At 33.7% G+C, this 26,558-nt stretch overlaps 1 protein-coding gene across 2 annotated transcripts in view; it reads left to right on the forward strand.

Moving 5' to 3' along the window:
* SPOPL (speckle type BTB/POZ protein like) overlaps nt 1-25,967 on the forward strand; it is an 86,534-nt gene extending 60,567 nt beyond the window's left edge. For both annotated transcript variants that reach the window (XM_043576621.1, XM_043576622.1), the window contains exons 5-11: nt 386-513; nt 5,923-6,100; nt 6,181-6,236; nt 7,844-7,966; nt 17,958-18,100; nt 18,190-18,243; nt 21,600-25,967. In XM_043576621.1, the coding sequence (XP_043432556.1) occupies nt 386-513; nt 5,923-6,100; nt 6,181-6,236; nt 7,844-7,966; nt 17,958-18,100; nt 18,190-18,243; nt 21,600-21,744 (827 nt within the window). In that variant the 3' untranslated portion in view covers nt 21,745-25,967. The remainder of the gene's footprint in view (nt 1-385; nt 514-5,922; nt 6,101-6,180; nt 6,237-7,843; nt 7,967-17,957; nt 18,101-18,189; nt 18,244-21,599) is intronic.
* The last annotated feature ends 591 nt before the right edge of the window (nt 25,968-26,558 follow it).

Below are 26,558 nucleotides of genomic sequence, written 5' to 3' on the forward strand. Positions count from 1 at the left end.
AAATGAGAGCTATGTTTTCTTATCAGGTTCTGAGGAGGAGGAGTATGACTATGCCAATGTATTTTGATCCTTTTTCATCATTAAAGAGCCTGCATTGTTAGAGAGATCTCTTCCTTCTCCAAGAGATTTGATCTGCTTTTCTTCTGCTTAAAGATGGAGGAATCTGAAAGTGAGCTCACTGATAATGGCCAAAATCTGAGTAGTGCTGTGAACCAATCTGGTCCTACCTGATGTAAATCTTGTGACATTTTATGAACACACATATCTATAATTTTTATAATGAATGTATTGGCCAAGTTTTATTTTTGTACATTCATTTAACTGTGTTGTCATTAACATTCTTAGATGATTCTTTTGTTTAAACTTCTGTTCTGTTTTCCACCAGAAAGCCAAAGAGCATATCGATTTGTACAAGGGAAAGACTGGGGTTTTAAAAAATTCATTCGAAGGGATTTTTTGCTTGATGAAGCTAATGGTCTTTTACCAGATGACAAGCTTACATTATTTTGTGAGGTGGGTACGTTTTTTATTTCAAGGAACTCCAAAGTTATATTTAATGATAAAGCAAAAATATAAGCTAGAACAATATTGGCATACTTTTTTTTATTGCGAATACTTTTAAAATTCAGTAATCAGTATAATTGATAAGGTTTCATTTGTAGATGTTTTACCAGTAAGACTAGATTGTCTTCAATATAGTAAGTAGCCCATTCTGAAAAGAATCTGTCATGTCTACAGCTATAAATTATATATGGTAGTTATACTACCACATAGTAAGTACTTCTTCCTTCTAGAAAGACTATGGATGTGTATATCTTTATATGAAAATTTCTAAGTATCTTCTTCATTCTGAAATAGGTAATCACTATTTTTTGTCATATTCAGGTTGACCATATTAAACATGATTAGTAGCTTATCAGTTTGAATACAGACTGAAATATGTACATCCATACATAATGAAAGTGCCTGAAAAGATTGAGAAGCTTGATATTTATACATTTGGGTTCATTTAATTAAATAGATGTTGGCATTATAAGCAATAGCATCCCAAATTTTTAAGATATACCCATGTCTGTTGACAAACTTGTGAGATTTATTTATTTTCATAAAGTGTCATATTTTAACAGTTATGAACATAGCCCTGCCAATAATTTACAGTAATGATTTCTTTTAATTTGAGGCTGGAATTTGCTCTTGTCTGTACAAATTGTTGAGATTATTCCTTGGAGTGACTTCGAGGATTATATTATCTACCAATACAGTTTATAGAGAATATACATCAGTAACATAGTTTATCAAAATGTTTAAGGTAGTTGATAATTTTCATAGGAAAACTTAATTGAAAGGTTATGATCAAGTAAACTCAATGTTAGATATATGTTAATAAGTTATTTTAGATCAATGAATGTATTAGAAGCATGATAAGTTACTTAACTGCTATTAAGTTAGCTTTAATTTCTTTGTAGAAAATGTATAAAATTTCATGGCAGCATTATAAAGTAATTTTATGTTATTATGCTGTGTCAGAAAAATAATTGAAATGTGGCTCTAGAGACTACATAATGCAAATATAGTGCATCTTATTTTCACTTAGACAAGTTAAACGAACTGTAGGATAAATTTGTTATGAATATAATTATTTGGTTGGTAAAGCACATACCACAAGTGTCTTCAGAATTTATCATTAAATAATTTGAAAAACAAATACTATAAAGCATTTGTTGCCAATAGACATATATTCAGAGTAGTATCTTAAACAAATACAGATTATATTATTTAAGAATTTTAGCATCCGTACTATAGACTCTTCAGAATTTTAGGAGTTATCTTAAATTCCAACATGTTAATTTTTTAAATTGTACAATCTTTTAATTTAAAGGACCTTAAAAAAAGCTATGCAATCCAATTTCAAAAATTTACTGCAGGTAAATCTTATGTAAATAAACTCTTTAAGAAAATATTCCTTTTTTTTAGAATTGAAATTATGTTTATAGATATTTTAAGTATATTATATTGGAACCTAGTCAACAAGAAATTCAGAATGAAGGCTGAAATTAAGATCTTTTTTCAATACATAACTTTTGAAGTATATTTTTTATCCACATGCTAGTAACTTCAAAAAACATAACCTTCCATGCCTTACATTTTAAGTTGGCATTGATCGTATTCAGTTTTGGAGACTGTAATAGGTATTTTTTTACTGATGTGGAGACTTATACCCTGGGCACTGTATTTAGCATCGGTGGGCAAAAAGTACTTTGCACGAACATTCCTCATGTGCTCCACCGTTTCTTCCATACCTCTCATTGATGCCCTTCCTTCTACAGCACCTCCAGCACTGCTTGCAGAAGAGGAGGAAGCATTGCACTGCCCTACCTAAAGAACTGCCTCCTCCCCCTCCCCTGCAAGTGGTGCTGTAGACAGGTAAGGCAGTTTGGTGCTACCCTTTTTCTGCAAGAAATAACCTCATCTTGCAAGTTCCATATTGTGAATCAAGTAGCCAGAGTAGATATTTCTAGTAGTGTAAACAGCTCTGCCCATACTCTCCCAAAGTGATGGAGAAGACAGGAATTGAGGAATAAGTATGAGAAATAGAAAACTTTAGTTCATTTTTTTTAAGTCCAACAGATTTTAAATAATCTCATATAGACCCATACCATCTCTTGATTGCAGAAAATTATACATGTACAGTTAGAATGTGTGTATAAATTGAGTTTTTCATAAAGTTAATTCATTTAGAAGGACACACCTTTTTTCTCATCCTGTTTTTTGTTGCCAAGATATCGTTTGTGTTTTAAAATACTTGTGATAATGGATGGAAGTTAGGTTTCATTCTTTAAAAAAGCCCTTTTATGGCAAAATGAAAAGTTGACAACCCTATTTCTGTCACCCAGATTTTTAACAAGGATGCCTATCTATGACAGTCAAAAAGTCTAAGACCCACTATTTTAGTAGATGATGTGAAATTGGACTATTGAAAAGTTTCTCACTGTGAAGCCAGTGTGAGGAATGGTTAGGTAGTTGATTAGAGTGGCAAAATTTATACACTGTGAACTATTGTAAATTCCTAGTTTTAAAACTAGTTTGGAGAATTGAGATTTTTTTCAAACTAGAAATAATAGTCACCTCTATTCCACACTATCGGAGACCCAGATTTTCAGGGCAGTCATGTTTGATTAGAGTTTGCACATGTTTATCTTTAGTCTGAATTATATTCTCACAGTTTAGCTGAAACCAGATTTTAAAAAGAGCTTTCAAATGAGTGTTTCCTTTGCAGTATTTGTCAATTTTGAATATTATACCTTCGCATTTTTATTTTGAAAGAACAGCACTTAACTGTAGGAAAGAATCTCAGACTTTTTTCTGAATTTTTTACTCTAGGTTCCATGCAGTAAGAATGTTCATTACCTGTTTTTGAATATGTGCTAGGAAAAAAGCTAAAATTATACTAATTTCTTAATTATAGGCATCAAGAAAATAATCATTAGAATTTGTTCTGTATCAGTTTTTAATTAGGTCATTAAATTTGCCATATAAATAGTCCCTTGAGTACCCCTTACAGTATGAAATGTTAATTCTTAGTTTAAATTTGTGGTACGCATAATAATGCTACGTAGATGTGTATGTCAGTAATATAACTTCTGAATTATGATTACATATGCAAAATAAAAATAAAACATCAGTGTCTATGCCTGATAAAAATGGCTGTAATTATTGATCATTTTATTTCTTCTGTCACTTTATTTTTGTAAGATTTTTACATTAAATATATTCTTTTGAGTTAGGATAATAGGCAATAAATAGAATTTAAGAAATCCTTTCCTAAATTAAATAGGTTGTAACATTTTTATAAATCCACTGCATATTTTATGCACATAATTGAACTGATCCACTTCCTTCTGTCTTACAAATTTTTAAGAGTAGTGCTTGATAGGAACAAAGAAATACTGTCTATGTGATAAAAAACTGATCTCTAACTAAACCTTCAATATCAACACCAACATTTTTAAAGTATCATTAAGTTATAGTGGATGGTGTAAAAGAGCAATCAGGTAAGGATTAGTGAAGCTTTTTTTCTTATGTGTAGTCATTTTAGAAACAGTTTCAATAATTAAAAACTTAATAGAATAGAGAACCTTTGTTACTGGATTTTATTTATTTGTTTACACAATATCTTGGTTCCTATATTTAGAAAATCATCTCACAAGATTGTTGTAATAGATCCTTTTTGAGCCATAACTGCATCAAAGTAGTACTACTGATTTTAAAATGTATCCAAAGAAATATTTGTGTAGTGCCAAGAATTTAAAAAAAAAAAAAAAAAAAAAGGAATCTGATAATTACATGTCTAGCCTTCCTTTGGTATTGAATGAAGTGTGATTGATTGACGCATTAGTTACCTTCTTTGATCTCCCTTTGACATTTTTTTATAAAATAAGTTGATTGGATTAGATGATTTCTATATGTATGATTCCAAATGGTTAATAATGCCAGTTGGAAAAAAACAAAGTGGTTAATAAAAATATCCTCAGAAAAATAGTTTTTCTTTAGAAGTATCCATTCATTCCCATTTGATACATCAGGGTGAAGGAGCACTTCTGAGATTTAATATTCTCTAAATAGTTTATTGGACTATTATTATGCTGTGTTATTAGCATGTTAGTAGTTTGGTCTAGTTTATCCATTTCCAATTTACATTTTCTATGTAGTTTACTTTATTGGTATGTGTCCTTATTTATGCCTATCATTATTTAATAAAAGCCTTATGAAATGTTTTTCAATTAATATAATTTGCTGCATAACAAATGACAACAAAACTTAGAAGCTTAAAACAGTAGATAACTAACATATAACAGTAATGGTTCATTTACTCTGAAATATTTGCATTACTAGTTGAGTAGTATTTTCTTGTTTATTAAATGTAACATTAAATTTCTAATATTAGTAGCATACTTTTTTAAAGTTTTATTTATTTAAGTAATGTCAACACCCAACATAGGACTCGAACTCACAGCCCTGAGATCAAGACTCATGTGCTCCTCTGACTGAGCCAGCCAGGGTCCCAGTACCATACGTTTTCTTAAAAGTGATACACAAGACTTCACCAGTAGTGTTTTAGGATTTTATTCAGTGTATAGTCTTTTCTAATGAGAGAAAATTTAATCTATGTTATATTGAAATCTTTATAAAACCAGTGTTTTCATCATACTAATTTTATTATTTCATAGATAAATAAAAGGTCTGCAAATAGAACTAAATTGTATTTGTACTGTTGATTATTATAAAAGATTTACATGAATTTTAATAAGTGCGATTGCTTTTGTGGGAATTCTTGTACTTTACAATTTAAATTAATATTACTAAATATTTAAATCAATTTTACTGGAGTCGAAACATGTAGGAACTACACTTAAAATACTTCCCAAATTGAATATCATAGACTATAGTTTTATAACCTTTTTTAGTACTATAAAAAGTCCTTGTGAGTGTGATGCCATGTTTATTACATATGTAATAGACTTTAAATGTTGATAGGTCTGTGGTGTAAGTGAGAAAATAAAAATTAAAGAAATTTCTTGCTTCACCTCACAAAAATGTCTCCTGCTTGTTTCAATTTGATATCATTTTATGACTTTTATTTTGCTGAGGAGTTTTTTTAATTACTTTAATAACCAAGCATTCTAACCAATCGGTAAGCCATTTATTTACATAAAATGTTACTTGAAAATGATCAAATTTGTTTCTGTTTTTTTTCTATGTTCTTTAAATTATATCCTTAAATTTAATTCCCAAGAATTAGTGTTTTTAATCAGTATTTTGAATTATCCCTATAATTCTAATGATAAGAAATTTAAGTATAGACTTACTAATTACTGATACTAATTTATAAAAGTGTTTTTCTTGCTGTCCATTTTTTATTAGGTGAGTGTGGTCCAAGATTCAGTAAATATATCAGGACATACTAATACAAATACTTTGAAGGTGCCTGAATGTCGACTAGCAGAAGATTTAGGTAATCTCTGGGAAAACACAAGATTTACAGATTGCAGTTTTTTTGTGAGAGGACAAGAATTTAAGGCTCATAAATCTGTACTTGCAGGTACTTACAACTTTTGGGTAATATTGTACATTTCTTCCATAAATCTGTACATTAAATAATGATGCTTAATGTTGTTACAGCTCGATCCCCAGTTTTTAATGCAATGTTTGAACATGAAATGGAAGAAAGCAAAAAGGTAAACATCATTTAAAGGCTAATATTTAATTTGTACAAATGTAGAATAGTGGAATGTATATTTTGAAAGTAATTGCGCATGGTCTTATTGTTACACTAAAATTTCAGAAATAGAAGTAGAAAGGGAAAAAGTATGTTCTGTGGTAGAACAATAGATATAGCCTAATGTGGGTGAATATTCCAAATAATAACTATTTTGATGTCCATCTAGTGGCAAAATAAATGAGTAGTTTTTATCCAAAAGGGTGGTTCTGGTCCATAGCTATTTGAGATCTCTCTACTTAAGGTGTTTATTCCTCTTTTCTAAATTATACATTGATTTTGGAATTTTTTTTTTCTAGAACAAAAATAATGCCACTAAAATAAGAAAGATTTAAAAAAAAAAAGACAAATCACAGTAGTGTTATTATATATTTAATCAGTATGTTACCTCTTTGGTTTTCCCAAATGTTTCTCTGTCACCTGTCATCTTGAAATGTAGTCAGATTAAAGATCAGAGATTGATTCTTTGCTGGTTGCATTACATGTGAGCCTTCATGCTCTAACGGGACCACTCCAAAGTTTATTTATGTGGCTCAACTTCATTCTTTCTGTAGAACTAAAGGCTGAAATACATAGCTGCTTTCTTTCCTTTGATTGTTGGTCAACCAGGTACTATGATTAGCCTTCTGACCACTTTCACATAAGGAGACGTGAATAATTGCAAATGTTATTGTCAGCAGAGGGTCAGAAAAATTTGGTATTGTTTAGTGTTAGATATTTAGCTTCATTGATCCCATGAGAGAAACCAAATACAAAGATGTAGGAATAAAAAAGGAATTACTACTCTTTGGACTGGAGTATGTTTCAAGCAAAGAGGGAATGCCAGTGTATAGATAGTATGACATGCCATTTTTGCCAAAGGGAGAGTTCCGAGGTAGTGGGCTCTGGAAGTATCTCAAATACCTGACCCTACTTTTGCTGAAACCCACTGGTTACAGAGTCTTAGGCATTGTACTACGACCTCAGAATTCAACAAAGAAAAAGTTAATAGGTATCTTCTTCTAAGATACAGGTTAGAAATTGAACATACGTATTTTGTTTGGCCTAAAGACCTTAATTTGGTTTTCTTTTTGTTGGTTTGTTGTTTTACCCTTTTTAATTGAGATATTGAGGTTGTTTTTTTTTTTCAACTTTTTTTTATTTATTTTTGGGACAGAGAGAGACAGAGCATGAATGGGGGAGGGGCAGAGAGAGAGGGAGACACAGAATCGGAAACAGGCTCCAGGCTCTGAGCCATCAGCCCAGAGCCTGACGCGGGGCTGGAACTCACGGACCGCGAGATCGTGACCTGGCTGAAGTCGGACGCTTAACCGACTGCGCCACCCAGGCGCCCCAAGAGATATTGAGGTTTTATATACCCACATGGTAGTGCTTGACTCGGTATACTTCTCCTATTAACCTGCTTGCTTCACTTTGCCTGCTTAGGTTACTGAAGATTTACTTACCTCCATTTTAAAATAGAGTATTTGAGTGCAAATTTAGTTAAATTATTGTCAAAGTTTCTCTTAGGTTCATTTGTGTGTGTGTGTTGTTTGAGTATAACTTTTGTGTTTTTTTCAATATCAGAATCGAGTGGAAATAAATGATGTAGACCCTGAGGTTTTTAAAGAAATGATGAGATTCATTTACACAGGGAAAGCACCAAACCTTGATAAAATGGCTGACAACTTGTTGGCAGCTGCAGACAAAGTAAGTAGGTCTAAAGCACTGAAAACTGTACTCAAGCTTGATGTATCTAGAAAGTTATCGTCAAATGAAAATCCTAAGTAACTTGAAATGCTGAGGAATTAATTTATACTGTTTGTAGATGGCTCTTGAGTGTATTATGAAATAGCATGCAATGAGATGATATGGAAATGAGATTTTTTTTAATCAATAAGGCATATAAATATCTTGAGCCAGTTAGAATATATGAATAAAATAAAATAATGAAATAAAAAAGGAAAAAAGTATTGGATTTTTTCCTAACTTAATTGCCTGTATTCAGAGATATATATTTTTTAACATGATAGCATAGAAAGAGAAAAAATAATGCTAATTTTATAATATTCTTTTGTAATGGCTATTTCTTAAAGTTTCAGAAGCAATGCAAAAATACCAGAAAATCTCAAAGCCAGTAGTTTTCAATCCTGAAAGCACATTGGGAGGTTTTCTTGAACGTTTTCATGTTTATGCTTCTGTCCATATAAATAAGTTTATGAGTATGCCTGTCTATGCACATATGTACATGTCTTTATGTACACATACACATATACCACATAGAGGGTAGGGAAGAGAGTACGATATTGTACTTGTTTTGCAAAATATTACCATTGGAACCATTACCAATCCAAGAGTATATGGAATCTATTCTTTCTCTTTCCTCCACTCCCAAGTTGTTTAAATTCCAGTTAGTTAACATACAGTGTAATACTAGTTTCAGGTGTACAATATAGTGATTCACCCATTCCACACACAAGTGTTCATCACAAGTGCACTCCTTAATCCCCATCACCTGTTTAAACCATTTCCCCACCCACTTCTCTTCTAGTAACCATCAATTTGTTCTCTGTAGTTTAGACCCTGTGTTCTTGGTTTACCTCTCTCTCACTTTTTTCCCCCCTGTACTCATTTGTTTCTTAAATTGCACATATGAATGAAATCATATGGTATTTGTCTGAAATCATATGGTATTTGTCTTCCTGTGACTGATTTATTTCTGTTAGTATAATACTCTCTAGTGTCATCCATGTTGTTGCAAATGGCAAGATTTCATTCCTTTTTATAGCCCAGTAATATTCCATTGTATATCTATACCACAACTTCTTTATCCATTTATCAGTTGATGGACACTTGGGCTGTTTTCATAATTTGGCTATTGTAGATAATGCTGCTATAAACATGGGGGTGCATATTTTCCTTTGAATTAGTATTTTAGTATTCTTTGGGTAAATATCTAGTAGGGCAATTGCTGAATCATAGGATAGTTCTATTTTTAATTTTTTCAAGAACCTTCATACTGTTTTCCAGAACGGCTGCACCAGTTTGCATTCCCACCAACAGTGCAAGAGGTTCTCCTTTCTGAACATCCTCACCAACACCTATTGTTTCCTATGTTTTTGATTTTAAGCCATTCTGACAGCTGTGAGGTGATATCTCATTGTAGTTTTGATTTGTATTTCCCTGGTGATGAGTGATGTTGAACATCTTTTCATGTGTCTGTTGGCCATCTGATGTCTTTGGAAAAATGTCTACTCATGTCTTATGCCCATGTTTTACTTGGATTATTCTTTTTGGGGGGTATTTTGTAGGTTCTTTATATATTTGAAATATTAACCCCTTACTGGATATATCATTTGCAGATATCTTCTCCCATTCCATGGGTTGCCTTTAGTTTTGTTCATTGTTTCATTTGTTGTTCAGAAGCTTTTTGTTCTGATGAAGTCCCAAAAGTTTATCTTTGCTTTTGTTTCCCTAGCCCATGCAAGAAAGAAGTTGCTGCAGCCAGTGTCAAAGAGGTTACTCCCTGTGTTCTCCTCTAGGATTTTTATTGTTTCAGGTCTCACATTGAGGTCTTTAATCCATTTTGAATTTATTTTTGTGCATGGGGTAAGAAAGTGGTCCAGTTTCATTCTTTTGCATGCTGCTGTACAGTTGCTCAGCATCATTTGTTGAAGAGACTATCTTTTTTCTATTGGATATTCTTTACTGCTGTGTTGAAGATTAATTGACCATATAGTTTTGTGCTCATTTCTGGGTTTTCTACTCTGTTTCATTAATCTGTGTGTCTCTTTTTATGCCACTACCATACTGTTTTGATTATTATAGCTTCGTAATATAATTTGAAATCTGGAATTGGGATATGTCCAGCTTTTTCTTTCTTTTTTTTGTAAAGAGAGAATGAGCATGTGAGCGTGTAAGCAGGCGATATCCAGGAGGTGGGGAGAGAGAGAGAAAGAGAGAGAGAATGAATCCCAAGCAGGCTTCATGCTCTGCACAGAGCCTGATGCGGGGTTCAATCCCATGACTGTGAGAACATAACCTGAGTTAAAATGAAGAGTCGGACACTTAACCAACTGAGCCACTCAGGTGCCCCTAGTTTTGCTTTTCTATTTCAAAGTGGCTTTGGCTATTTGTGGTCTCTTGTGGTTCCATATAAATTTTAGGATTCTTCTATTGCTGGGAAAAGTACTGTTGGTGTTTTGATAGGGATTGCATTAAATGTGTAGATTGCTTTGAGTAGTATTGACATTTTAGCAATATGCTTCCAATCCATGAGCATGGAATGTCTTCTCATTTCTTTGTGTCATCAGTGTTTTATGGTTTGCAGAGTACTTTCACTTCTGGTTAGGTTTATTCCTGAGTATCTTTTCATTTTTGGTAGAGTTGTAAGTGGCATTGATTCCTTGATTTCTTTTTCTGCTGCTTCATTATTGGTGTATAGAAATGCAACACATAACTATACACTGATTTTATATCCTGCAACTTTACTGAATTCATGTATCAGTTCTAGTGGTTTCTTTGTGGAGCCTTCAGATTTCTATATAGAGTATCATGTCATCTGCATATAGTGAAAGTTTTACTTTTTCCTTGCTGATTTGGATGCCTTTTGTTTCTTTTTGTTGTCTGATTGCTGTGGCCAGAACTTGCAGTACTATGTTGAATAAAAGCGGTGAGAGTGGACATCCTTGTCTTGTTCCTGACCTTAAGGGAAAGGCTCTCAGTTTTTCCACATTGAGGATGATTCTAGCTGTGGGTTTTCATATATGGCCTTTATTATGTTCAGGTATGTTCCCTCTAAACCTACCTTGTTGAGGGTTTTTATCATCAGTGGGTGTTGTACTTTGTCAAATGCTTTTTCTGTATCTATTGAAATGATTGTATGGTTCTTATCCTTTCTTTTAATAATATGGTATATCACCTTGATTGATTTGTGAATATCGAACCACTCTTGAAACCCAGGAATAAATCTTACTTTGTTGTGGTAAATGATTTTTTTAATGTATTGTTGGATTCTGTTTGTTAGTATTTTATTGAGATTTTTTGCATCCATGTTCATCAGGCATATTGGCCTTCAGTTCTCTTTTTTAATGAAGAATTTATCTGGTTTTGATATCAGGGTAATTCATTCATCAGAATGAATTTGGAAGTTTCCCTTTTCTATTTTTTGGAATAGTTTGAGAAGAATAGGCACTAACTCTTCTTTAAATGATTGGTAAAATTCATATGTGAAGCCATCTGGTCCTGGACTTCTGTTTATTGGGAGGTTTTTGATTACTGATTTAATTTCTTTGCTGGTAGTCAGTCTGTTCAGGTTTTCTGTTTCTTCCTGTTTCAGCTTTGGCAGTTTATGTGTTTCTAGGAATTTATCCATTTCTTCCAGGTTGTCCAATTTGTTGACATATGGTTTTTGATAATATTCTTTTATACTTGTGTTTCTGTGGTGTTATTATTTCTCTTCTCTCATTTATGATTTTATTTTGAAGTCCTTTCTCTTTTCTTCTTGGTAAGTCTGGCTAGAGGTTTATAGATTCTGTTAATGTTTCCAAAGAACCAGCTCCTGGTTTCATTGACCTGTTCTATTATTTTTTGTTTGTTTTGTTTTGTTTTGTTTTAGTTTCTGTATTATTTATTTCTGCTGTAATCTTTATTATTTCCCTCCTTCTGTTGGATTTAGGCTTCATTTGTTGTTCTGTTAATGACTCCTTTAGGTGTAGTGTTAGGTTGTATATTTCAGATTTTGCTTGCCTGTTAAGGTAAGCCTGTATTGCTATATATGTCCCTCTTAGGACCACTTTTTCTGCATCCCAAATGTTTTAGACCCTGGTGTTTTCATTTTCATTTGTTTCCATGAACTTTTTGTAGTTCTTCTTTGATTTCCTGTTTGACTCATTCATTGTTTAGTAGCATGTTTAACCTCCATGTTATTTGTGGTCTTTCCAAATTTTTTCTTGTGGTTCACTTCTAGTTTCATACCATTGTGATCAGAAAAGATGGATGGTATGATTCCAGCCTTTTTGTATTTGTTAAGACCTAATTTGTGGCCTAATCTGTAATCTATTCTGGAGAATTTCCCAAGTGCATTTGAAAAGAATGTGTATTCTGCTGTTTTGGGATGGAATGTTCTGAATATATTTGTTAAGTCCATCAGGTCCAGTGTGTCATTCAAAGCCATTGTCTCCTTGTTGATTTTCTGTTTAGATGATCTGTCCATTGGTGTGTGGGGTATTAAAGTTCCCTACTATTATTGTATTCTTATCAATTAGTTCTTGTATGTTTGCTATTGACATTTATGTATTTGGGTGCTTAAATATTTACAATTGTTATATCTTCTTGTTGGATTGTCCCCTTTATTATGATATAATACCCTTCTTTGTCTCTTGTTACAGTCTTTGTTTTAAAGTGTAGTTTGTCCGATATAAGTATTGCTACTCCAGCTTTTTTTTGACATCTGTTTGCATGGTAATGTTTTTCCATACCCTCACTTACTTTTTTTTTTTAAGTTTATTTATTTATTTTTGAGAGAGAGAGAGAGAGAAAAGCAGAGAGAGGGAGAGAGAGAATCCCAAGCAGGCTGCATGCTCTGTATGGAGCCTGACGTGAGGCTCAATCCCATGACCAGGAGATCATGACCTGATCTGAAATCGAGAGTCGGATGCTTAGCTGATTGAACCATTCAAGTCCCCCACCATCCCCTCACTTTCTATCTGCAGATGTCTTTAGTTCTAAAATGAGTCTGTTGTAGGCAGCATATAGATAGGTCTTATTTTTATCTATTCTGACCTCCTATGTCTTTTGATTGGAGCTTTTAGTCCATTTACATTCAGAGTAATTACTGATGGATATATATTTACAGCCATATTATTACTTGTTTTGCTATTGTTTCTGGAGATTTTCTATGATCCTTTCTTGTCTTTGTCACTTTTGGCCTCTCCTTTGCACTCAAAGTATATCCTTTAATATTTCTTGCAAGAACTGGTTTAGTAGTCACAAACTCTTTAGTTTTTGCTTGTCCATGAAACTCTTTCTCTTTCCTTCTATTCTGAATTGTATCCTGCTGGATGGAGTATTCTTGGGTGCAGATTTTTCCCACTCAGCACTTTGAATATGTCGTGCCACTGTCTTCTGGCCTGCCATGTTTCTGTTGAGAAATCTCTAACTACCATTATGGGTCTTACCTTGTAAGTAAAGATGTCTTCTGTCTTGCTGTTTCTAAGATTTTTTCTTTATCACTATACTGTGCAACTTAATTACAGTATGTCTTGGTGTGGGCCTGCTTTTGTTGATTTTGATGGGAGCTCTCTGCCTTCTAGATCTGTATGTCTCTTTCCTTCCCCCAGATTAGGGAAGTTTTCGGCTATTACTTCCTCAAATTTTCTGACACCTTTTACTCTGTCATCTTCTAGGATTCCTATGATACAAATACTACATTTCATGGAGTCACTGAGTTCTCTAACTCGATTCTCAGGTTGCATAATTCTTTTTCTTTTGTTCAGTTTTCATTATTTTCTATTTTGTCTTCTAAGTCACTAATTCATTTCTCTGCTTCTTCCAGTTTGCTGTTCATTGTATCAAGCCTGTTTCTAATCTCATTTATTGTATTCTTCATCTCTGATTGATTCTTTTTTAACTCTTTTATCTCTGTGGTAAGAGTCTCACTAACTTTTTCCATTCTTTTCTCAAGCCCAGTGGGTATCTTGTGTTCATTACTTTAATTCTCCATCAGGCATGTTACTTATATCTGTTTCACTTAGACCCCTGGCTGTGACTTCATCTTGTTCTTGAATAATTTCCTTGTCTTCTCATTTTGTCTATGTCTGCCTGCTTCTGTGTGTTAGAAAGGCGATTTATGTCTCCTGTTTCTGAAAGTAATGGCCTAAGTCATGTTCCCAGGGCCTGATGCTTCAGAGAGTCCTTCAGATATGTGCTGTGTGAGCTCTCCTATTGTGTTTTGTTTGCTCTATCCTTCAGGCTGATTGTCTACAGATGCTCTCCTTGCCTGCTGTAGGCAGTGTTTGGTACCTGGCCTCATTGTGGAAAGTTTTACCTAGATGTGCTCTGATCTGCTTGTGAAATGAGACCTGATACAACTTTATCCAGAACTGAGGCCCTGCAGAACTCATGGTTAGATATAGTATGGGCAGGGCGTTGTTCAGGTCTCTCTGTGCTGGGACTGAGGGAAGCTTGACTGAGAAGGGCAGTTCTGCCTGAACACAGGGGAGTGGAGCTTGGTGTAAGCAAGTTCAGCAGCCAGTGCCATCCTGTGCTGTTTCCTGCATGTGGCTCTGTGTTTATGCTGAGGGGTTGGGGAAGTAACTGGTGCTGGCCAGCTCCTTTGTTCTGGGAGAAGTGTCTCCATGAATGCTGCCTCTCAAGAATGTCCTCCTAGAGGAGCAAATAATCTCCCCCTGTTTGTCCCAGATTTTCTTCAGATTGCTGTTTCATTCTGTCTGTTCCTGGCTTGTTTGTCTGCTTTCCTTCCAGGAGCAGAGCAAGCCCACTTACTGACCTTTAAATCTCTAGGCTTTAATCTCCACGTGTTGCAAGAACTCATGAAATTCAGCTTTTCTCGTTTTGCAAACCAATATTTTTGGGGAAACATTCTCCTTTATATCCCCCTGTATGCTTCTTTCTCTCTGGCCCTTCTCCATGACCATGGCTCCTCCCCTCCACAGCACCCATGATACATTTCTCCCCTAAACCACGTCTCCACACTTCTTACCTTCTTCAACATCGCCTCTTCTCTCCCTTTAGTTGTTAGTTTTGTCCATCTTCTGGTTTATTTCTGGCGTATTTTGGATGATTTGGTAGTTATCTAGTTGTGTTCATGGGACAAGAGGAGCCTAGGGTCTACTTACTCTGCCACTTTCTTCTTGAGCTGGAATCTATTATTTCTCTCTTTCTTTTTTTAATATTTATTTATTTAGAGAGAGTGTGAGTCGGGGAGAAGGAGAGAGAAAATCCTAAGCAGGTTCCATGTGTTAGCGCAGAGCCCATTGTGGGGCTTGATCATGAACTGTGAGATCATGACCTGAGCCGAAATCAATAGTTAGACGCTTAACCCAGCTGAGCCACCCAGGCAGCTCTGGAATCTATTATTTCTTACAACTGCACATGAATCTATAACTGTCTTAATAAAAATTTAAATTAAAAAAATGACATTTGTAGTAGTATCAAAAATATTAAACATATAGGCATAAATCTGAGAAGATCTTCAAGACTATACCAATAATTACAATATATTGATAAGTGAAATTCAGGTACTACTTAAATAAATGGAAAGAGAAATTTTGTTCATGGATTAGAACTCTCAATATTGTTAAAATTTCAGTTCTTAAAATTCATTAGTAGAACCAACATGTCTCTTGTAGGTTTTGTGTGGGGTTTTTTGACAAATGAATTTTAAATTTATGTGCAAGTGGGAGGACCTAGAGAAATCTGATAACTTTGAGAAAAGAAGGTCAAAATAGAGGACTCACACTGCGTGATGACAAGACTTACTATAAAGCTTCAGAATTTAAGACCATGTTGTATTGGTGACAAGATAGACAACTCATTTGAACAGAATGGAGAGTATAGAAATAGGCTCTCACATATCTGGATATCTAATTTTTTTTTTTAACGTTTTATTTATTTTTGAGACAGAGAGAGAGCATGAATGGGGGAGGGGCAGAAAGAGAGGGAGACACAGAATCGGAAGCAGCCTCCAGGCTCTGAGCCATCAGCCCAGAGCCCGACACGGGGCTCGAACTCACGGACCGCGAGATCGTGACCTGAGCCGAAGTCGGACACCCAACCGACTGAGCCACCCAGGTGCACCTGGATATCTAATTTTTGATGAAAGTGCAAAGACGATTCAGTGAAGAAGGGATAGTCTTTTCAGCAAGTGGTGCTGGAACAGTTGGATACCTATATTCCTGAAAAAAATGAACTTTTTATGTGAACTTCACGCCAAGTACAAAAAGTCATGCAAAATTGATTTTAAACCTAAAATCTAAAACTTCTAAGAGAAAACATAGGAGAAAGTCTTTGTAATCTTGTGTTAGGCAAAGAATTCTTAGCTATAAAACCAAAAAACAATACATAAAAGAAAAATAGACAAATTAGACTTAAATAAAATTTTAAAACTTCCTCAGAAAACACAGAATAAAAAAGACTAGCCGCAAACTAGGAGAAAATTCTTTGCAAAGCATATATCTGATGAGTACCTTATATTCAGAATATATCTGCTAACAGACTTTTGTATATAAACTATATAAAGAACTCTCAAAACTCAGCTATAAGAAAACAATGTTATTTCTAAAAATAGAGAAAATATTTGAACAAACACTTCCTGAACTAATGTCAGTTAACAACATCAAAAGATGCTCATCACCATTAGTTACTAGGGGAATGTAAATTAAAACCATGAGATATTTCTACAAATGTATTGTAATAGATAAAATTACAAAGACCATACTAAGTATAGGTAAGGATGTGGAAGAATAAGGACTCTCATACACTGCTGATGGAAATATAAAATGGTAACAACCATTTTGGAAGATTGGCAGCTTCTTAAAAAGTTTTACACTTGGGGCTCCTGGGTAACTCAGTCAGTTAAGCATCCGACTTCAGCTCAGGTCATGATCTCATGGTTCATGAGTTCAAGCCCCTCATCAGACTATCTGCTGTCAGCACAGAGCCTGCTTCTGATCCTCTGTCCTTCCCTTCCCCCTCAAATATTAAAAAAGAAAAAACATTTTACACTTGCCATCTGATTCAGTGAGTCTACTTTATCTAAGAGAAAAGAAAGCATATTCCCATACAGTAACTTATATGAATGTTTATAGTCGCTTTATTTGTAATAGCTAAAAACTGGAAACACCCATTGTTTATCAAGAGAGGATTGCAGAAACAAATTGTGGTATGTCTGTACACAATGGAATATTATTCAGCAATAAAAAGCATAGAACTGTTGATAAAATGGTAGTGACATGTATGAATCTCAAAATAATTATGCTGAGAAGCCAGTCACAAATTATATGATTCCATTTATAGAAGATACCAGAAAATTTAAACTACAGCAGTAGAAAGCATACCAGAGGTGTGGCCTGAGGTGGGGTGAAAAGGAAGGATTATAAAGGGGTAGGAGGAAACTTTTGGGGATGATGATTATGTTCAGTGTCATGATTTAATGATGGTCATATGACTGTATAAACTTTATTTGCAGTTTATTGTATATCAATTATAAATTTTCAGTAAAGCTGCTAAAGTCGTAATAACTAAAGAAGTGGTTATCAAAATGATTTGTTGGCCTTTTATAATTCATTCTTCAAGATTGAGCAGTGGCAACAGACTGGCTGGTACACTCTGGTGTTTAAAATAGAGAAGAGAAATTCACTCATTAAGAGTTTGAGCAAGAAGGGTTTTTGTTTTTTTGGTTTTTTTGTTTTGTTTTGTTTTTAAAGAATAAAACCCTGTTTTTAAAATTGACAGTACATATTTTGCACAAATTGAAATTTCCTAAAGAAAATTGGTCTTTCTCTTGAATTCATTGATTTGTATCTTCTTAATATTAGGTTAAAATAACTTCAGGACTTTTTTTTACCCTCAGTTCAAAGTATAATGTGCTTTAAATTTATTTTCTAAGTTATAAATACCAAGTATTTAAAACTTGGTAGTTTGAGTAAATGTTTAATTGCTGTGTTTTCCTTTTGGATAGTATGCACTGGAACGGCTGAAGGTCATGTGTGAAGAAGCTTTGTGTAGTAACCTCTCGGTAGAAAATGTTGCTGATACCCTTGTCCTTGCAGATTTGCACAGTGCAGAACAGTTGAAAGCACAAGCCATAGACTTTATTAATAGGTAAGCTATGCCTGTATTTCAGTGGGCATGACACCTTCAACATTTTTTCACTGGACTTTTTTTTAAGTGTGTTTAAATCTTTAATGCAGGTGCAGTGTACTTCGACAACTTGGGTGTAAAGATGGGAAAAACTGGAACAGCAAGTAAGATGACATCAGTTTCTGACTTAAAGTTGATCTGCATACATGAAATTAAGTGTTTGCATAGCCTTTTGCTCATCTACAATAAGTATGAATCCAGATATTAGTTGTATGAAGCAAACTGCCAGTTATTTTAAAACATAATAATATGATTTGGTGGATTCTTGAGGCTATGCTCCCTTGTAGATCAGCTTCTAATGTGAACTGGGATAGACAGTTTAATTTTTTAAGCACAGTATATAGCTGAGCCCATGTATTTCAGTGGCTACTAGATTTTTTCCCTGTCCCTTCAGAAAACATTTCTAAAGATGTTAGGAAATACTTATTTTTTTCCTATGAGGAATGTACCCCATTTGCCTAGACAGTCTTTATATTTGACTGCTCACCCACTGCTTCTTAGGTTAGCCAAGTACCTTGCATCATATAGTATTTTAGGCTAGCTGCTTCATATTCCCTACTGGTAGCAGTTTGTTCTTTCCTTTCCCTGTTGAAACTGTATGGTAGTTGTTACATTTTTCTAAGACAACCTTCTGAATATGAACTATTAGAACTTATTATTTCCTTTTTTTGTTTTCTTCTCCTATTTTTAGAGTGATTTTCTACTTTTTGTAATTTTTCAAAATCAGAAAAGGTGAAGAGTTGATAGTTTGAAGAATTTTCACCTGCTTTTGATTAGTTTTTACCAATAAACCCTTAAATTCCATTTTCACACTTTATCAAAAGTAGATTTAAGTGAAAAAAGACAGTGTTAGAGACAATAAAATGAATGTTGACCTGATTACTTCCCATTCTTTTAAACTGTATTATGTTGTTAACTCTGAATTCCTATCAGTTTGTGAATTCTGTTTTCACAAAGTAAAAATTAGTAACTACGTTTAAGTCACTGGTGGTATATTGGTTAGTATTTGATGATACGTTATTGTCATGGTATATGATCACAGAAAAATCTATTTAAATTTAAAATATATTAGCATTCAATGATAATTTTTTTATCCCCTTATTTTATATCCCCTGGAGTAGCTGTTGTATGTACAGATTTTCAGTAGATCTTTTTGAATTAAATAAATGAAAATGCCAGGTATATTAAGAGGTATTTATGTGACTCCAAACAGTTAGTTAAAATGATAAACATAATTACATACAGGTAATATGATGTCAGGCAAAGTTTTAAAAAGTTGTTTTATTCAGCTACTGTTTAGTTCCACAAACATTTACCTAGCATCTGTGTCTCAAGTACTGTGCTAGGGTGCTGCATATAAAAATAGGGAAAAATCCTTTTCTTGAGAAATTTGTCTAATGAAAGAAATACATGTATATATTATTTCATAATGTGGTAAGTAACATGATAAAGGAAGACATGTGCAGGGCACTTGACAAAGGCTGGATGGTTTAGGAATGGCTTCCTGCAGATGACATCTGAGTCTTTAAACACAAATAGGAGTTAGTGAAACTAAGAAGGAAATAACAAGCATTATAAACAGAAGGGATCACTTGATCCAAAGTATAGAAGCATGAAGCAGTAGGTGATCCATTCATTTGACATACGTTTATATTTATTATCAAGTAAATACCTCAGGCAGTGTGCTTAGTACAAAAAAATATAGTGATGAACATGACAAATGTTTCCCCTACCTTTATGGAGTGTTTAGTTTAGCAAGAAACAAATAGGAATTAAACAAGTAATTGAAATAAAGCATAACAATTAGATAATGTATATCCCAAGCATACAGCAAAAGAACCTTACCTAAACTAGGAGTGAAAGAAAGCCTTTTTGAGGAATTATTGTATAAATAAACACCTGGAGTATTAGTAGGAGTTACCATGGTAAAGAAGAGGGAAGAAGCATGAAAGTTTATCCCAAAAAAAGGGAATCACGTGTGCAAAGTTTTGGTGATAAAGAAAGAACAATATAGAGTCAGAGAGAGGTTATGAGAAGAAGCTGGAGAAAGCAGACAAAGGTCAGATCCTGGAAGGCCATGTAAATAACATTGGGACTTTTAGACATTCAAAGAGAAATGGGTATCCAATAAAAGGTTTTAACCTAGTACAGGGCATGATCAGAGTTTCAATTTTAGCAATCTCTCTGCCTACAAGGTAGAGAATATATTGTGGGGAGCTTGAGGTGGTGGTTGTGGTGACAGTTGAGCAAGGTTAAATATAGGAGATACATTGGAAAGTTGCTGGAGTAGTGCAGGCAAGAGATGAGCAAGAGATGAGAGTTGAAATTAGAGTTGATTGGTGACAGTTGGGGCTAGAGAGAAATGAAAGGATAAAACATTTTGAAAGGACAGTCTATAATATTTGGATATTATTTGGATGGTGGATGGATATAAGGGAGAAAAGAGACCAGGATAACTAGATTAGGTATTTACTCTGCATGCTCAGGAGACCATGTTGTACAGTCAGTATACAATGAGCAGTTACCTGAGCATGTAAGGAGAGATACAAAGGTAGAGAGAGGAAGTAGGAAAAATTGTTTCTTTTTCTAAAGAACTTGGATACAGGCATTAGGGAACAATAGGGTGTAACATAGTCATATTTGTGTTACTAAGGCAGTTCATGGAAGCCAGTTTGAGAGGAGCAAGATAGGAAACTAGAAGACAATTTAGGAGACTGTTGTGATAATCCAAATGTGAGATGATGTGAACCTTGACTGGGAATTCAAAATATCTTTGGAAATTAAAATAGGGCTTTAATGATTGATTGGAAAGGATGGAGTCTAAGATGATTCCCAGGTTTTTGATGTTACCTCTCGGTGGTGGTGGAAGCATCAGCTGATTAGAAATGAGGGAAGAAGAATTTGCAGCTTGGATAGAGACGTGTTGAGTTCTTTCCTGGCGATCCTGAATTTTTAGGGCTTGAGGCTGTCCAAATAAAGAGAACAAGTGGTTGGGACTGTATCTTGTGGGGAGGGCTAGATTTAGCAAATCAGTAGTTTACCATCATTGAGTATGATAGTTAAAATTGTAAAGAGTGGATACAATAGGATGAATGATGAAGTTAAGAGAGAAGAGTGAGGGCAAAAGTTGGAACTCTAGAGAAAACCTATGTGTAACAGCCAGGGAAAAGAGCTCTTAAAAAGCTGGTACAGAAATGGTAACAATGGGAGTTGGGACTATGGAGAAAAGTGTCACATATTTCCAGAGTATAGAACTTCCAGAAGAATTTAAGTTTCAATTGCAACAGAAAATACCGGTAACATAAAGATGGTATTTTAATGAATTCACATGGCTTGACAATATAGAGAGGCAAAAGTGCTTGAAACATTTTGAAATGTGTGATTTTTTCTAAAACTAACAATGCAACAATGCATTTTGAAAAGTACTCTTTAATAAACATCACTTAATTTTATTTTTCAGCCAAGCAGCAGACATAATGGAAACATCAGGGTGGAAGTCCATGATTCAGTCTCACCCTCATTTAGTAGCAGAAGCCTTCCGAGCACTAGCATCTGCACAATGTCCACAGTTTGGCATTCCACGCAAACGGCTAAAACAGTCCTGAAATCTTCCATGAACTGTAGAAAAATGGAATTGACTTTTACTCCTCCAGGTCCAGAAGGATTCTAATAACAAACCATAAGCAAGAGTTGTTTCTGTTGTCTTGTCCACGAACAGAAGCTGAAAAAGCATATTGCTTGCATTTCAGGTGGATAATTTATGGTTTATTCTTCAGCTTTAAATTAGACTGATTATACTCTAATTCACTTCAAGGCCTTAAATTATCTTCAATGACTTCTCTTGTTCATATAATACTTTAATTTTTTTATTGTGCCTTGTCATTTTGACTAAGGCTATGCAGGATTGCACTAGCTCCATAATGCAGTAATATTGATAACTGAAGATATTAAGTTTCAAAAGGATCTTCCATTAGTTTGAGAAAAGCAAAATGAATTTTATAGGGTTTGTCCTATGCTATCTCAAAGTTTAAAACTAGGTTCTTCTTAAAAGCACTCGTATTGGAGATTACTGGTAATGTCTCCAGTCTAAGTCCTATACATATAGGAGAACCTGCTTACCTTCAAAGTAAGTTACGGCAATACACTGCTTCAATTCTAATTTATTTTTCATTTCAGGGGGCAAATATGCAATGAGTTGGCCCAAATTTTTAGTAAAATTTGGATGTTTTTCTGTGTGTTGACTGTCCAGCAGACTAAGAGAAGCATAACAAACCTTTGCTTGTGTTTCTTTGTGGGTTTGTTCAAGTTTACAATGACTGAGAACTGATTGAGGTTAAGATTTCAATAAAAAGAAAGCATGTTTTGTGCTGAATTAATTTTTTTTTAATTTGTAGTGACCTACATTTATATGACCTACATTCTGTCCATGTTGAAAGTAAGGATGACCAAATGTAAATTTAATGAGTGGGCCAATTAAGAAAGCTATATATGCACTTTTCACGTGTAACTTTTGTATGCTAAATGGTACATATATTTTTTTGTTTGTTTTTGAGGGTATTAATAAGGTATAATTAATTGTGTCTTAACTTTTGCAAGAATTTTTTAAGACTGAGGGAGGCAACTGGGATGTTTGTGATAATAGATAAGAAAGGTATTCTTGATTATAGTTAAATTGGTTTGAATTTCAGATATTTATTATTGAATTTACTCTGTCTTATCCCACTTTGGAGAAGGCAATTGAACAATAAAATTCTGGACACTCTACTCTCCTTCTAAAAATAGTGAACTGATATTTGCAGACTAAAGGAGAGAACCCTTAGAAATATATTAGGCCACACTCTGAACCTTTTCCCCCCTAGCTTTCTCCTTTCTGTTTCAGTTACTGTACTAACATTGTGGATGATACTGAAATTCTGCATAATGTGAACAGGATAAACTATTTATAAACTGCTTTTCATGGGCCAGTTCTTTATTATAAATGAATTTAGCTTTAAACACATACACATGTTCAGTGTTTGATAGCTCTGTTCACAGTGAAGGTCTGTCCTGGTGCATTGTCCCGGAGAAGTAGGAGCAGTGGCAAGTCACTGCATCTGATTTCATGGAATAGTGACAATATGCTTCTTAGACAAGATTTATACTTGACCACAAGGGGAAAAGTGTGTCACTGGAAAAAAATGCATATACCTATATATTCACATACATACTTTATTCTCCATATTAAAATTTGTATAATTTGTTTATTTAGTTTTTGAATTTAGAACAAACGGAAAAAAAAGCCTGAGGTTTTAAAATAGATTTTATTTTTGTTATCTCTTTGTTACATATTCACTGAAGCAGTCAGAATATATCAAGAGTGATTCATATTTACATTGAACAATCACTATCAGATAAGCATTTGTTAACCACAGCAAACTAGTTTGAAAAGATCATATTTTCAGATATCTTCATTTCTTTCTATGTAGTTTAATTGGAATCTTGTTAAATTTGAAATTGGAAGAATCCCTTGAGATAGAAGGATTCTTACATGTGATTGAACTTCATCCTATGTAAGAATACTATAGGAAACAGAAACTCACTTCCTTAACCAAGTTGAGTCCATTAAATTTACAATGTACAATTTAAAAAGTACATACGCACATACATATACACGTTAAGATTTTTAATATTTTGCCAGGGTCTTACAACAAAACAAAATTCCTCAGGCTATAGATTTTGTTGTCATGTGTCAAAATATATATATATATATTGGTGTATCCATTTATATCAAATGCACGTAGGCACATTGTGAATTAATTCACTGCTTGCATCTACGTTTCTAACCATAGTGACTTCAGTAATAACACCCGTATAATGAACATTTCGGCTTGCTTTTACCTACTTAATTTAGTGTTTATTGCAAATCCTAAGGGTTTTATTATAAAGGGTTTTTTTCGTTTTTTGTTTGTAGTTTGGTAGTACATTTTGTACCAAAAACGTCAAACACTGTGCTGTGAGAATATCCATGTCTCTAGAAATGTCCACGTTTCAGATAATATAATGCCTACCATTATACTAACAGAATCCTATCATAGTTGATTTATTTTTTTATTTATTATGGGTTGGGGTTTTTGGGGGGTTTTTGTTTTTTTGGGGTTTTTTTTGGTTTTTTGTTTTTGGTTTTTGTTTTTTGTTGGGTTTTTTTTTGGTATTGTGGGATCTTGAGGCAATCAAAAAAAAACTTAATGTATTCTGACAAAAGTGCTCTAATAGCCTTTTTATTTTTTCGTTTTGAAACTACACACTACTGTGTTCAGTAGGCACAGACTGTCCTGAGCAGCTTTGCCTTTTATCAGCCTGCTCTTGTTTTCCTTTTGTCACCTAAACAGAACTTTTCCTTAAAAAAGAAGTGACTGGTTTTAAATGTTATACGTTATCACAGTAACCATTAGAAAACTGTTCTTCAGCTTGAGATACAGAAACACTATATTTGTGCCTTTTTTGTTTTTAAATTTTAACGTATATTGGTATTTAGAGCACAAATATGAAGGTGCCATAATGTTATGGCTTGCCATTGTTACCTCCTTGAATACTCATGTGTCATTGTCTTGAAATAGTAATTGGAGAACCATGCATGTATTATGTCATTTGGGCGTGTGTGTGCGTGTGTTTGTGTGTGTGTGTACATATGCTTGTATTTGCTTAGACTTGTGTGTGGTATGTTCAGAAGAGTGAATTTCTGAAAATAGGACTCAGTTAAATGTTGAAAATTCAGGTTAGTTGAAATATTTCATTAAATGTGCTTTATTTGGGGGGACAGTTGATGGACAAGCAATTATAATTTTCAAAAATGTGACCTTTACTGCATGATGAAATATGAAAACAGTGCCTTTTTAGGACATCAGTTTTAAAGTTCAGTTTTAAAATATTCGCAAAGAACTCTTAAAAAGTAACCATGAGCATTATTAGCTTATTTTTAAACTAGACCTAAGTTAGAATTTAAATTGCCAAAAATGTTATACTAATTTATTTATCCATTTAAATTTTGTGCATAAATTTAAAACCCAAGTAAAAGTTTTATTAAAATATGGGTCATATATGCTACCCAATGTTACTAAATTAGAACACTAGAGACTTCAGTAAGTTGTTTTGTTAAAATCCACCTCAACAAAGCTTTCCTCATAACCATGTATATATGAAAAGGTGAATTATTCTGACTTGGACCTTCATGCTCTTTGATGGATAAAATTCAGTGTATTCTTGCAAAATAATGTGGGTGGGTGGGTGTCTTCAGATTATAAAGACAGCACTTTCAGCATATAGAAGAGTATTTTGCAAACCTCTTTTATACAGATTATGAGCTCTACTTTATTTAAGTGTTCATGGAATGATGTCAATTTTAGGTCCAGGTGAACAAATATTGAGTGCCTAACATATGCAAGACTTCCTCTTCACTAGGAATGAAATCACCACACCGTGTCTTCTGTTTGCAGTATGTGGACTTTATGTTTGAAAAGGAATTCTTATATTTAAATATTTTTCTGTTAGAGTTTATTGTTGTATACTGTAACCCAGCTAATTTCACATCCAGTTTTTTAGAATGAAGATATAACTTAAGTGAGTCCCATTTTTGAAAATAAAATTATGCTAAAATTATTTAAAAATTAATTCTGGGGGAAATTGATTTTCAAGATTAAAATGTGTAAAGACTTATATTGAACTTTTCAGCCTCATTTTTAATCAGCTGATGTTAATGATAAGATACATACTTTTTGTATCTTGTTGCTGAAAATATTTTTTGCATTTCAGCACGTTGAGTTAAAATAAAGTTGTTACTACTTATTCAGAATTAATTGGTTTATTTTGTGTTTATTTCAATATATGAACTTTTCTTTTTCAGATTGCTATGATGCTTTGCAAAAGGGCCATGTGTTTGATATGGTTACTTTAAATTATGCATACTAATTGTCTTTCCTCCATAGGAAAGCTAGTATTTTTTGGAACCTACTAAAGACTTATTCCTTAACTGTGAGATACTATACCTATATCTGCTTTGACGTATGTATTTCCATCAATATTGAAAGACTTTATGTCATATAACTTTAATGTAGTAAGTAAAGATCCCCTTTCCCTGGTCCTTCTATCCCTTCTTACTTTTAACTGACAACTTAATTATTCGCTTCCATCAAAAAGACCAGAATTGGGGCAATGCATTCCTGGCCTAACTTAGTAACACAATTAGTGCTTAAAAATTATGGCCAAAGTGACAGTACGAATGCAATGAAAAATCTCTCATACACATACATACTCATGTACACACACACTGAATTTTCCTTAGAAGAATAAAGGAAGGATTGAAACACTTAAGAATATTGTCTATGCAATTAAAGTAAAATAGGACAAATGGTGGTCATATTCTAAACTTTAAGTGGATTGTGTA

This window comes from Prionailurus bengalensis, chromosome C1, assembly GCF_016509475.1.
Source record: "Prionailurus bengalensis isolate Pbe53 chromosome C1, Fcat_Pben_1.1_paternal_pri, whole genome shotgun sequence".
NCBI lineage: Eukaryota > Metazoa > Chordata > Mammalia > Carnivora > Felidae > Prionailurus > Prionailurus bengalensis.